Source organism: Ornithodoros turicata, chromosome 2 (genome assembly GCF_037126465.1).
Source record: "Ornithodoros turicata isolate Travis chromosome 2, ASM3712646v1, whole genome shotgun sequence".
In the NCBI taxonomy this organism is placed as follows: Eukaryota; Metazoa; Arthropoda; class Arachnida; order Ixodida; family Argasidae; genus Ornithodoros; species Ornithodoros turicata.
Window position 1 is genome coordinate 61,567,458 of NC_088202.1, and position 12,594 is coordinate 61,580,051.

General features: G+C 46.9%; 1 protein-coding gene across 1 annotated transcript; it reads right to left on the bottom strand.

Moving 5' to 3' along the window:
* Nucleotides 1–5,213: 5,213 nt before the first annotated feature.
* Nucleotides 5,214–12,091, bottom strand: LOC135384701 (phospholipase A2 heteromtoxin-like). The gene is made up of 4 exons (XM_064613890.1): nt 11,892–12,091; nt 11,623–11,798; nt 6,590–6,749; nt 5,214–5,395 (listed from the first exon to the last, which is right to left on the bottom strand). The coding sequence occupies exons 1-4, from the start codon at nt 12,089–12,091 to the stop codon at nt 5,242–5,244; spliced, it is 690 nt and encodes a 229-aa protein (XP_064469960.1). The 3' UTR covers nt 5,214–5,241.
* Between the last annotated feature and the right edge of the window lie 503 nt (nt 12,092–12,594).

The following is a 12,594-nucleotide window of genomic DNA, read 5'->3' on the forward strand; positions in this document are numbered from 1 at the left end:
GGCGGGAAGAAGGTGGTGCGAGGCGGGAAGGAGGTAGTCGAGCCATTGATTTTGAGCACATTCTTCCCGCCCAGGGAAGAATGTGCTCGCAATCAATGGCTCGAGATCTTCAACAGCACCGCAGTGGCTCCACTGGGAAGAGGCAACTTGTCTCAAGCAGTAGTGCTACTGTGCTGTGAAGGCCACGCCGAGGCGCATTCGATGAAACCGAATATTATGTCTGCCCAAGCAAGGCATAATACTGGCAGCCGATATTCAGCTCTAGTATTGCCAATGTACACCCCATATTGTCCAGGCACCAGCTCAATATTGGCCTCGCATTGATGCCATATTGGGTAAATACGAAGTCAATATAGGCCCAATCAAGGCAGTGCTCAAGACACGGTTTTGTCGAATCGCATGTCAGCAGTTCCGCAGCCCATATTAATTTGGTCGCGCCTGAAAATGTTGTGCCAATATTCCATTTTGAAGTGGACCATATCCCAGGCAGCACACCGATATTGTCAAAATGTGGGCTACCGGATTCGTCTATATCGGCCCCATCTGGGCTGCCAATATTGGTGCCACATGAAAAGTGCAACCAGGGTCCCCATTAGACCATAATGGCCTGCCTATATTGGCAAGCCCATTTTGTCCACCGTGATAATGCCGATGATCAGTCCGTATAATAATTATGCATTACCCATTATAATATCCACCACCAAGTCATAAAACGTAAGCCGCTTTTCTTTTTCTTTTTTTTTTTTGCGCATCTAACTGATCCAAGTTGCATCGCGTTACAAAAACAATACTACATCACCCTAAAAGCGAAGAACAGGAGCGTGCCCGTCTTGCTCAAGGTTCCTGGTAGACTCAGAGAACTACTCATACGAAGCATTCCCTCAGAAGCCTTCACTCGGACCTTAGTACCATATGACCCAAAAACTTACAGTCCGCTTCTACAGTACAAAGGAGCGAAACGCGTTCGTGACGGTGACGGACGCCTCAGCATCTCGCACTGCATCTGCAGCAACTTCAAGACACCTAGCGTTTCAGCTCGGATATCCCTTTCTATCACACATTACGTTTTGTACTTGACCTGCAGGTTCCATTGTCATTAGAGACTATAAGTAGTGACATTTTCGGGAGGGGGGCTCGAATGAAACGACCGATCCGTGTGCCGCGCATGCGCATAACGAGTTGGAAGACGCGCGATTTCGCTGGAACGGCTACACGCTTTGAGTTGTTTCGTTTTATTCCCGGTTGACATCGCGAAGCAAGATTATGGCAGTTTGCATAAGCTGTACCAGTTGAGTCACAGTGCATATTACAGCGGGACTGCCAGATGTTTACTGTTTCGAACAATGTTCGCGGGAACTGCCGCCGAGGTGATCGGACGTGCTTCGGTTCGCTTTGCCATCTACGCCCTCACCACGCCGTGTGTTGTGTGCAGGATTCAGCGAGCCGCTTGGATTAACTTCTTCAAAAAGAATAGGAAATTCGACTCTTTTCACAGTAAGCATTTTTTTCTGTTTGTTATTTTGGGGCAATTTATTTAGCTCGGAACACACGGCTGTGGTAGTTGGCGGCGACCGAATAGGCTTAGCGCGGGTGGCTTAGTCGGGGCGCGTCCGAGGGCAAATTCGGTTGCCTTACTGTTGTAAACTTAACTTTTATTACTTTTGGGAGTGGGCTGGGTTTTTTTTAGTTACTTTTGATAAGCATTTGGGTTGTAATATGGGTTGTTTGTGTGGGGTTTGTTGGGGTAATTAGGAGAGCATTTGTAAGCTTTTTAGATGAGTAAATAGGAGCACAGGAAGAGTACGGACCCTTTCAAAGGGATGATGGCAGGAGCAGTAGAGGGGGGGGGGATATGTTTAATGCAAAGTAAGAAAAAAGGGAAGGGAAAGGTTAGCCACGGTGTGGGCTTGCTATTCCCTAATGCTTTCAAGCAAACAGAAGAAAGCAGCTGGGATACAGAAAATTATCAAAAAATACAGAAGAAACAGCTCCTTCACTAATCGTTGCGCATAGGACGCATCAGAGAATGTCCAGGGGCTAGATTTTGAACTTAGCGCTATCCCGTAACGCTTGCTAAACGCTCGTGCTCCCCGGTCGACGGCCAATGCGCGTGACGGAATGAGCGCGCAAATTTTGAAAAATAGCTATAACGATCGCTATGGGCAGATCAAGATTGAGCCCCAGGAGTTTAGATTCCCGAAGGAATCGTGTCAGCGCAGACGTGACTTCAGCGTGCTGGGTAGGGCCAAGTAGCACCGCGAGGGAAAGCTCTCGGTAGCCTAGATGAGCAAGGCGGCGCCGGAGACTCGATCGGTGATCTTCGTACCGCTGGCAGGCAATGAGAATGTGTGGCACATCGGCTTCTACGTTGCACGTTGGACAAAGAGGTGATGGGTGCTGATTCATCTTAAATAGGAGGAGAGGAGTTCGGGCCACATTCAGCCGCAGCCGATGAAGCAGCGATTCCTCGATGCGCGGGATGCGGCCAGGCACAGCATATGTCATTAAAGGGGCAATGGATTTAAGGAAGGCATTGGTTCGTATAGCTTCTTGCTGAAAGAGCTGTGTGCGGTTGGCAGTGAAGCGGCGGATTGTCAGCTGGCACATAGAGTGCGCAAGGGGAAAGACAGTTGGTTGCTCAGCGTCGTGGGCTTGCCGAGCAAGAGCGTCAGCACGATCATTGCCTGAAATTCCGACATCGCTCGGAATCCATTGGAACACCACTTCGTGTCCCAGTGACACAAGTTCAGAGTGCAGGGCGATGATCGTGGTGTAGGTGTCACTGATGACTGCGGCAGAGTAAGAGGCCAGCGCCTCCAGAGCCACTTTACTGTCGGTGAGGACCAACCAGGCCCTGGGCGCAGGGGGGGGGGATCAGACTAGCAACGAGCGGGTAGCGGTGGCGTCCCTTTCTCTTCCATCGGGAACGAATGCAGGATTTAGTGCTACGGAGGGTAAAAGCCAATCTAGGAAACTATATGCAAAACTGATAGATCTCAAACACGAGGCTGCACTGAATAAATCTCAGAGGGTGGGGATTGGGAATGTGTTCATTGAATACGAAGCTATTGTTAGGGATTTGGATCTTAACTTAATTGAGGCTAGGACCAGATCAAATTGTATGACGGATCTAAAAGTCGAGGCGGACCAGGAGATTGCAAAATTAAGGGAACTTAATGATGAATTTAGAAATTAACTGGGGGCTAGTGAAGAGGGGGGAAAATCAACGCGCTGTTTTTTTCTGAAGCGAAGGACGTAATCGAAGAGATCCGGGCCAGGAATATTGAGCTAGAAAGGGCCGTCGCCGTATTCAACGAAAACCTGCAAGCTGCAGAGAGGAACTTAGCTGAGAGAAGCGACAGGGTTGCAGTATTGGAATCTGAAGTCACAAAGGCAAAAGTATCTTATGTGGAGGTGGGTTTCGAGGTCCCGGCAGCCTCGAGAGAATCACAGAAGCAAGCGCTATTCGTCCATGGAAAAGAGGGGACTAATGCAGAGGCAATAACGAATAATCTAATCAGTAACTTTATTCCTGAGGATCTTGAGGCGCCCGATGCGGAATTAAGAGCAATGAAGAACGGTGGAGTATTAATTAGATCCCATTATCGGGAAGGTTTAGAGAGGCTGGCCCAAGCCATTTCTGACAACGCAGATTTCTCCTCCAAAATGACGGCCTCGTTTCCTAAAGTGAGTAGGCCGAGGGCGAGGCTGCGTCGACAAAAGAATTGGGGCAGAAAGGCTGAGGGAGGTACTCAACATGAAAAACGGAATGAGTATCCTCGAGAACGAATTTCAGAGCATTCATAGTCAGCAGACCAGGGCATATGTTAACTACCTAATTCAGCTTACACTGGAAATAGCAAAGGCACTAGTAAATAAGGTAAGACTGAACACCGCTTGGCCGTCTTGCGGGGTTGAGGTGATTGTAAACGTTAGAGCTTGTTATAAATGCCTGAGTTATGACCACCCCACGGCGAAATGTCGCAAGAGGGACATGAGGTGCTTCAGATGTGGAGATATGGACATCTGGCCCGCCAGTGTCGGTGGGTTAGGGGGAGGATATTTGTGCTGCGTGCCAGCGGGGAGTGCCACCAAGGGTGTGAGGTTGGATGTACACCACAGCTTTGTAACGTCGAGATGCCCACTATACTGCGAAGAGAGGGACAAGGCGCTAAACAGGGAAATTCGAAACATTGGAGAATAGAGCGATGAGGGGGTATCATGGTGAAATTTTTACAATCTAATGCAGGGAGCGGGCGGGCCGCGATGGAGGCTGTGGGAATGTTTGGAGGGGAGAATGGTATAGATGTTTACTGTTCTCAAGAACCGTACATCATATATGGGGGACTCTACGAGGACTTTGGGCGGGGTAGGGTCATATGCAGCGGGGCAGACGCTAAAACTGTCATCGTTGTAGGAAACACATGTTGGGATGTCTTCCCGGTTAGGGTGGTTCCTGGCCTCATTGCGGTACAATTCGGAGGTGCACGCGGGGAGTTCTTTCTAGTAAACGTTTACGTCAGCCCCCCATCCCATCCAATTGATACTGTCTTGATTGAAATTAACACAATGTAGCGGAGATTTGGCAATAAAATAGTCATATTGGTGGGGGACTTCAATGCGAAAAATCACCCCTGTGGGGGGCATATTGGGGATGGTAGGGGGATCATTTTGTAGATTTTAGTTTCGATAACGATTTAAGGCTTCGGTCCCACTCCTCTTGTGAAAACTGCCATGTTTGCCAAGAGATTGCGCCGCTCCTATTTGTCTGGCGTTGGAAGTATTGATACCCTAGGAAAGCATTTTTTCCATACAAATGCGCTACAGCGCCCTTTTGGTTATACATCGCTCAGCTGTACTACTATAAAGCGAGGAACATGACCATATTCTCATTTTTTGCTCATCATTGCCAAGGTTGTACGCGAAGAAAAAAGAAAATAGCGCTATGTAGTTTTTTTGCAGCGTTGTGTCCTGGGACACACAAAGTGTGCCACAGCCCCGTATTATTGATATTTGACGTTGGTAATTTATAAACACTCTTAAGAAAACCTGAAAAATTGGATTTTCGACTTGTCATTTCGGATTGTTCTAGTGCTTGTTTGAAAGCAAAATCCGCACTAAAGAGAGACAATTATGCACATAATTGCAATATGCAATGGGCTGTTTAGAGTGTATTGGGGCCGCAGGGCCTGAGATCGCGTTCGCCTCACGCACATCGTTGCTGTGATAGTGGTGTACAACTTACCAATTCCTTCTGACACACTTTTTAGGGTATGTCTCGATGAAACACGTCGTTTTTAGGATGTTAAAGAACATATTTCCAACAGTGGCGGAAGCAATGGTGCCGTCATTAAGCAGACAGTAGTAGAAGGCTCTGTCATCCACACAGTGGGTCCTAGAAGGAAAGTGATGTTTCCTCCATGTTAATGAAAACGAATTAATGGAAACGACAACATATGTGATGATGTTGTCACGAGGCACGTTTAAGAGGGTAGTGACAGTTCGCCCCAGGGTATGCACAGTGCAGGCACAGCTCACAACGTTAAGGCTGATTCACATTACAAAGTTTACGCCTGTGTACGGCGTCTTTCGTGTAGCTTCGTTCCATCCTGAAGGATGTTCTGTTGCAATGTTTCTCTGTCAAAGGACGTAACGCGCAAGCGCAACCGTAAACGCAGCAGTTTGAATCAGCCTATAGAGCATGCAAAGCCGCTCTGCGTTTTTCACAACGTCTACACAGTGCAATTTTCCACACACGTATTCGTGGTGCAGCAAATAATGTCGAGATGATCTTTCCAGGTATACCTCGGTACAATGAAACTGAATAGAAATCATGCTTGTTGAACTATAGGGAAGTGACATTTTGAATTGCCCGGAACCCTGCTTCATTTGTCAAGCAGTGTATCTGGAGTAGTGATAGCAGTAACTTTTTCAAAAGGTTCGTCGAAAAACTCGAAGAGGTTCGATGGGTTTGCACATATGCGCAACGCCCAAATTTACAATTTGTAGTTTTGGCAAATTTTGCATTGGACTTACGAATAAACGTTTTAATGTTTGTCACAAAACAAGAAAAATTGTCCTATCGTTCAAACATGCATTCCGTAAACACAGCAGTGTGAAGAATTTCATTACGACGTCCAAACACGGTTCGTATCAGATAGAAACAGTGTCTCTTTCTCGCGCTTGTCGTCGAGAACCGCGGTCGAGCTCAGATGACGTAGGATAGAGCTTTCCACACCCCAACTACTTTACTCGATTCAGATTCCATTTCGAACAAAGTAGCCATACAGAAAGTACACGTATACGTATACAGGGTGCCTTTTAGGCTTGGCAGATGTTTTATAAAAAGCCATGGCAGCAGCATAGATACGGTTTTTGCAGTTGAGTTATTCTGCCATGCGGACATCCTATCTGAAGAGAGTATGGAAGCACAAGATGGCTCATTACCTAAATTAATTAATTAGCCCTTCAATGAATCCTCGTTGAAAGCCCCCTATCCTTCAAGAATTCTGGAACGTGTTAGGTACCGATGTTAGGTATCTTCAAACGGAAGTTTCTGTCCGTTTCTTTTTTGGCAGTGCTCACTTACATGGTATAGAATCTTCGGTTGCGTATTCCATACTTCTCTCGAAACGCTTTAATTTTGTCGTGAGAGTGGTCGTGATTCCTGCAGCAGGTGTCTGTACTGTTCAGATAACCCATGTCATCGTAGTTTCGTGCCACGTTTCCAGCTCCACACCATTTCGTGCCTGCACAAGAGTTCACAGAGGGAAATATCGGTATGCAATCGAAATAGCTTCAGTGCGTGCAGAGATGGGTAAAAAGTATGAGCAATTCGTAATAATCGGAAACGAGGGTAACGAGACATTGGTACATGCGTGGATGTTGAACAAGCGACGAATTCCACTAGCGAAGCGGTATGAAGTTTTTGCTGGTGCAAAAAGGTGCAATAATTGTAATATTTACAGAACCATCTGGTCAAGCACGAAGTGTTTGATTGGGGAAGCAGCGGCAAAAGCATTTGTTCCAAGGGGGGGGGGGGGGGTATATGTTTATTCACACAAAAGGAGATGTCAGCCAGGCAAGTGCCGGCTTGCTACTCCTTAAAAAAAAACCGGTGCAGGAGAAGCCGCGATGGCAACGATGTGCTGCGGGCGATGAGACTTGCCATCTGTGCTTCAGGGGGTGGTCATCATTTCGGTGGCCTTGAGGTACTCGAAGAGTGCCTTGGTAACATCCCGTTGCCCAGGGCGCAGGACAGGCCCGAGGAGTGTAGCGAGCGAGAGGGGGTGGTGGCCCAAGGCTTGGAGGCGTCGGCCGAGGGCGGCACGGGGCGCCGAGAACGTCGGGCACGTTAGCAGGAGGTGGGCTACGTCAGCGATGGCGCCGCAAGCATCGCAGTTTGCGTTGCCGCGTCTGCCCATCTTGTGCAGGAGTGACGGAGTGTAGGTGACGTTAACGGCGGAGGCGATGAAGGGGGGTTTCCTCGGCCCTGGTAAGGTGTTGGGTGGGGTAAAGTTGCATCGCGTGGTCGATGGCTCGAAGAAAGGTGTTGCAAGGGCAATACTTTTTCACAGGCCAATTCGCATGAGGCAAAACGATAGCGGAACGGCACGGGAGTGAATAGGTACGCTTAATAAATAAGGGCGGTAATGACGTACAGTTTCTCCGGCTTTGAATGTGGATAGCACCACAAATTGAACAACTTTATTTTAATGATGATAGTTGGGGAGTTTCATCCCCAGTGACGATGCTCTAACCCGTTGCTGCCGGTAACGTGGTAAAGTATAATGATGAGTGAGCGCCGAAGCTCTATGGTGTCCAAAAGGTTTAGCAGTACCTTTAGGGCAGAGATTTGATCATGGACTAAAAAATTTTGATTCTTCTGAAAATTTTTATACTCTAAAACCCGCTACTAATTCATCGAATATGATATTCGATGAATTAGTGGGTTTTTTAGAGAATCGTAAACGGGCTCCGACTCCGTCCGACTACGCCAGCGTGGTGGTACCTATGAGAAATGGAAGGAATTAAATGTGTCATTGTGACGTTCTGTCAGCTTAGCTGTTTTGTGGAACTGCTGTTCCATCTCTGCATCCATTTCTTTCGTTTATCAATGACTTCAGAAATGATGAATAAATAAATCGTCGTCCATCGTTAATCGCTTGCGTGTAATCCGTGAGGTTCCGAAACTGTTGTCGCGCCTCGCCTTGTCGCCATATTGATTTCACGACACGGATTCGAAAAGGAGTTCCCTCACGCTTATGTTGAAGTCCAATGGCAATGTTGGAGCAGACAGCCGACTCCACGTGTGAACGTCCCGCTCCGGCCAAGAACACACGGTATGTATATCTGCGATTCGAACATTCACACGCCCGCTAGAGCGAGCGGGAGTGGTGGAGGCGCACACGCAGAACCGAACACAGCTCTGACCGGATATGAGAGCCACATAAATCAAAAGAGTCAAAGAAAGTAGTCACCCAGTCCCGTCATCAAAGCGTCAAAGCACTATCATGCGACACGAAATACCAGCAGGCATGGGCGCAAAACCTGCAGCGGGAGCTTCCGCCATGTTAGCGAAAGCGAAGGGAGGGAAGCGTTAGGAAGCGGAGGCACCAACCACATACCACGTGACGCGGGAGTTCAGGTCAAATCTGGCGATTTTGGCGGAGCAGTCGACGTTGCTCCGTGGAGCGAACTTGACAGAGAGGCCGCGCAAGAACTGCCATTGAAAGAGCGAAACTCTGCTCCCCAATTTGTCAATAGAATATAATAGCTCACGACAGAGCAGCCAGACATGCTCCGGAAGTGCTCCCAATGCGCGATTGGAATTCAACATTAGGCAACAAGAACAACAACAACAACAACTTTATTTTCAGAAGGAGAGTGCACAGTAAATCATTTTACACCTTTATTTGCTCAAATAAGGTGTATTCTTATAAAAACACCCTTTTCTATTCTACAAAGAGTGCAAAAAGTGCATTACTGAAGGTGTAATATCGACATACACCACGTCTTATCCAATGTGGATCATTAAGGGTGTAAAGTGGGGTGTTGAAACAGGTGTTTTCCGTCGAATGCACGTTTTTTACATCCATTTGAATTGGGAGTATGGTGTTAAAAATGGTGTTTTATTTCGTGAGAGAAAAATTATGCTGGTTTCACAGCTCCGCTCAGCAAGTAATCACATTATAGACGATAACCTGAGTTAAAAACACAATATTTATAAGGGAGGGATGTTAGAAATTTAGCTTATACCTTTGACTCGTTGCAAACGTGGGTGTCAATTGCAAAAACACATTCCCGCCACCGTTACAAACGTTTCCCGCCCCACCACATGTAATGAACGTGCCCCAACAAATTTTATTTCAGTATATGATGCATCCGACACGCCAATATAGGCTATTGAGGGTGCCCCAGGTCTCTTTATGCCTCTGCACTCACGTTGGTCCCACAGTGTTAACAAGCTAACGAGGCGTGCCTGCAACGCATTGCACTCCGGTTTAGGTTCTACGATGGATCCACGGCTGGAACCACGGCTGCTTTCCATAGAAGCAAGAACGTCGAACTGTATGTCTCGGCCACTGGTGTCGGTATTCTGCCGCGGAAGCTCCTATTACACTATTTGCGAGGGAATATTTGCTAGCAAATAATTCCTTCGTAAAAGGTGTTTTCAATAGAATACTCCAATTTTAAGGGTGTTTTTGTTTTTAAACACCCATTATAACAGTGTTTTATTAGGAATACACTTAACTAAAGGGTGCATTAGAAAACAGCAATCATTTGAGTGTAAAGGCAACACCAAAAAGGTGTGCGCCATGGGACAAGCCATTTACACCAAAAAAGTGTAAAAAAGTTTACTGTGTGGGAACGTTCATTGCCAGAGGCGATACTCTACCCCATTAGAGAGTCGTTGGCCTGCAAAATGTATATCTGCCTCCGACTCAGTGGTCCGCGATCTGATTAACTGACAGCGGTAGAGACGGAACCGGAGGGCGCTTACATTTCTGTTATAGTCTCTAAAGCCCGAATCCCATAACAAGCGACACGCGGCAGATACACGCGAGAAGCGACAAAATCGACGTCACTGCCGCCACACGAGCGTCAAAAAAGCTCAGTCGCGGCTGAATATTTCTGCATCTACTCCCAGTAGATATTTGTAGCATGTCGCTGAGTTCGTTGCCTGTTGTTTGACAAAACCAGCTAGATTTGACGGCGTGAAACAAGAACTGAACGCGTGGGCAAGGGAAAGGGTGGAGAGGGCAACCAACAAAAGTAGCAGACGAAGAAGTGGGCGGGGCGTTGGGAACAGTGGTTGGGAACTTCAACCGCAGCGCCACTGCGTTACGGCGAATATTACATAGCACCTTCATTACAAGTTCTCTTCGTTTTGACGAATGAAATACTATTTTTGGTATATTTATGGCAATTTACAACTTAGCTCGAATAAAATAAGCAATGCTTCTCCAAAAACATCATTTCTCTGCGACGAAATGTCGCTGCTCAAATGGACCAGGAAGTCGCGCCATGACCAGACGCGACAGCGACAAATTCTGCAGCGCGTCGCGTGTCGCTTGTTATGGGGTCCGCGCTTAACGCAGCGAGGCGAGGCCTTTGACGAGAGGTAAATATTATAGCTGGAATAAAACACTGCAATCCATGATACACCGTGATTCCGGGGTATCATGTAGTGGCTACTTCACTATGTACACAGCCTGCCCAATCCAATCGAAAAAAGAAGAAGAAAAAGGACTCCAACTGCAGTACCATGCACTGTGCGAAACGCACTTTGACAACGCCACCTAGATCGAGAACGACTGCTTACTCGTCGACATAACGTAACAACTAAGAGTCAACCAATCAGGATTATGTTTTCAACGGCGGTAGCCAATCACGAACGTGCTTTCAGCGGCTATGGCCATGAAGACCGTCGTCTGTGAGTACTGATTGAACGTCCCCGTGTACTAAATGAGAAAACTTAGAAATAAAGCGCAAAACGGCCCCACATCTTTCTCAAAACTGCTTTTCTGGAAAGCGTGTCGAACTTTTTGTTCGAGTGCAAGAACGTTGCTTGCTGAAATGTTGCACTTTTTGTCTATATGTTCTGTCCTCTAGGTTCCAAGTTAGCTGCAATCATTTGCGAGTTCTTGAATTCGCAGAACGGCGAATGGCAGTAGCAGACCAATTCTGACTTTATATGTCCACGTAGGGAAGGAGGGAGAGGAGGGAACAAGCAGGCCTTCTGTGTCTATGTGGAGTTGGCTTTGCTCCTACCGAAGGGGAGATGGCATCGTCGAAACCACATAGAGCAACGCAAGTTTCCTCAAACTTTGTAATTATGAATACTAGGATGTTCTTGTGGAAACCTTTGTAGCAACAATATATGATGAGCGTATTAAAAAAATCACGTCGCCTATGTGGAGTAGCGGGCACCTAAGTGCGGAACGCACCAATTAGACCGCACATCCTGTTTGCCCGCGTTTACATATAAAGGCCTAGACACGAGTAGAAGTAAAGTGGTGAAAAAAGTGTGGGGCGAAAATACAAAACGTAGAATACGTGTTTATCCTGCAAATACGAGCGTTAGAACGAAATACAGAAAATAGCACTTAGGTACCTCACCTGGAAATATTAAGAGGCTTTTGAAGATGCTGCTGATGTAGGAAAATATTGACCTAAATCTCGGTTCGTTCAGCGTTCTGTTGTAGCATTTATCGATAAAGTAGTACATCTCATCCTCCATGACTTTTGTCACCAAGTTGTCCGGCACAAATTTCAGGGCAGCCTCAATTAGGTCTCTGGTGTGGAGGGTTCATATTTTAGTCCACTATGGGATCCGCGTAAGGAATCGGCGCTAAGAGGGTCAAAACACATGGTTGAAACTAACGTACCTGTCTCCCAGGAGATTACAGTCCAGTGCATTCCCATTAGCGTCCTCAAATATTTCAGCAAGCTTGTGACCACCAAAGGGAACGTCCGTCACAATACGATGCTTTATTCCGGATAAAGTGCTGAAATGAGAAATACCCCTGTCATACGGGCAGTCCTCGGGCAGGGGCAGAGCCGTGTATAAACAAGGGAGTCTGGCCATTAATGGGACCTGCCAATACCTGGAGCTCCACCCAGTTTTTTGGGGTGTCTTGCCAATCAGCGGCCGAAATGCAATTCTGTATTACTACAGGCTATCTAAAGTTCCTATTCCAAGGTTATCCCATCGCCCTTATTTTCTTTGCGTAACAGTGTTCGGGGAGCTGGATAGGTTTGGATTGAAACGGACATCCCTCCCGACATACCAAAACGATTGATTTTGCGGTCACTTGTATCAACGCACGGAGAGAGGCATGTCGGGAAGACGCAGAACTGCAGAAATGGTTGCTGGCAGAACTGATTGGCCAGGAGAGCGGCTGAACCGTTTCTTCGTACACAGACGTTTATCAATATAAACTTTTAATCATGTGACACAAGCAGATGGAATATAAAAAAATGGACAGAGATATAGGTATTAATAAAATTCAATGCTATAATATAAAATCGTATGCATCAGTGGCGTATTTCCGGGTATTTTCTTGGGATTACGGTCTTCACTTGGCCTAA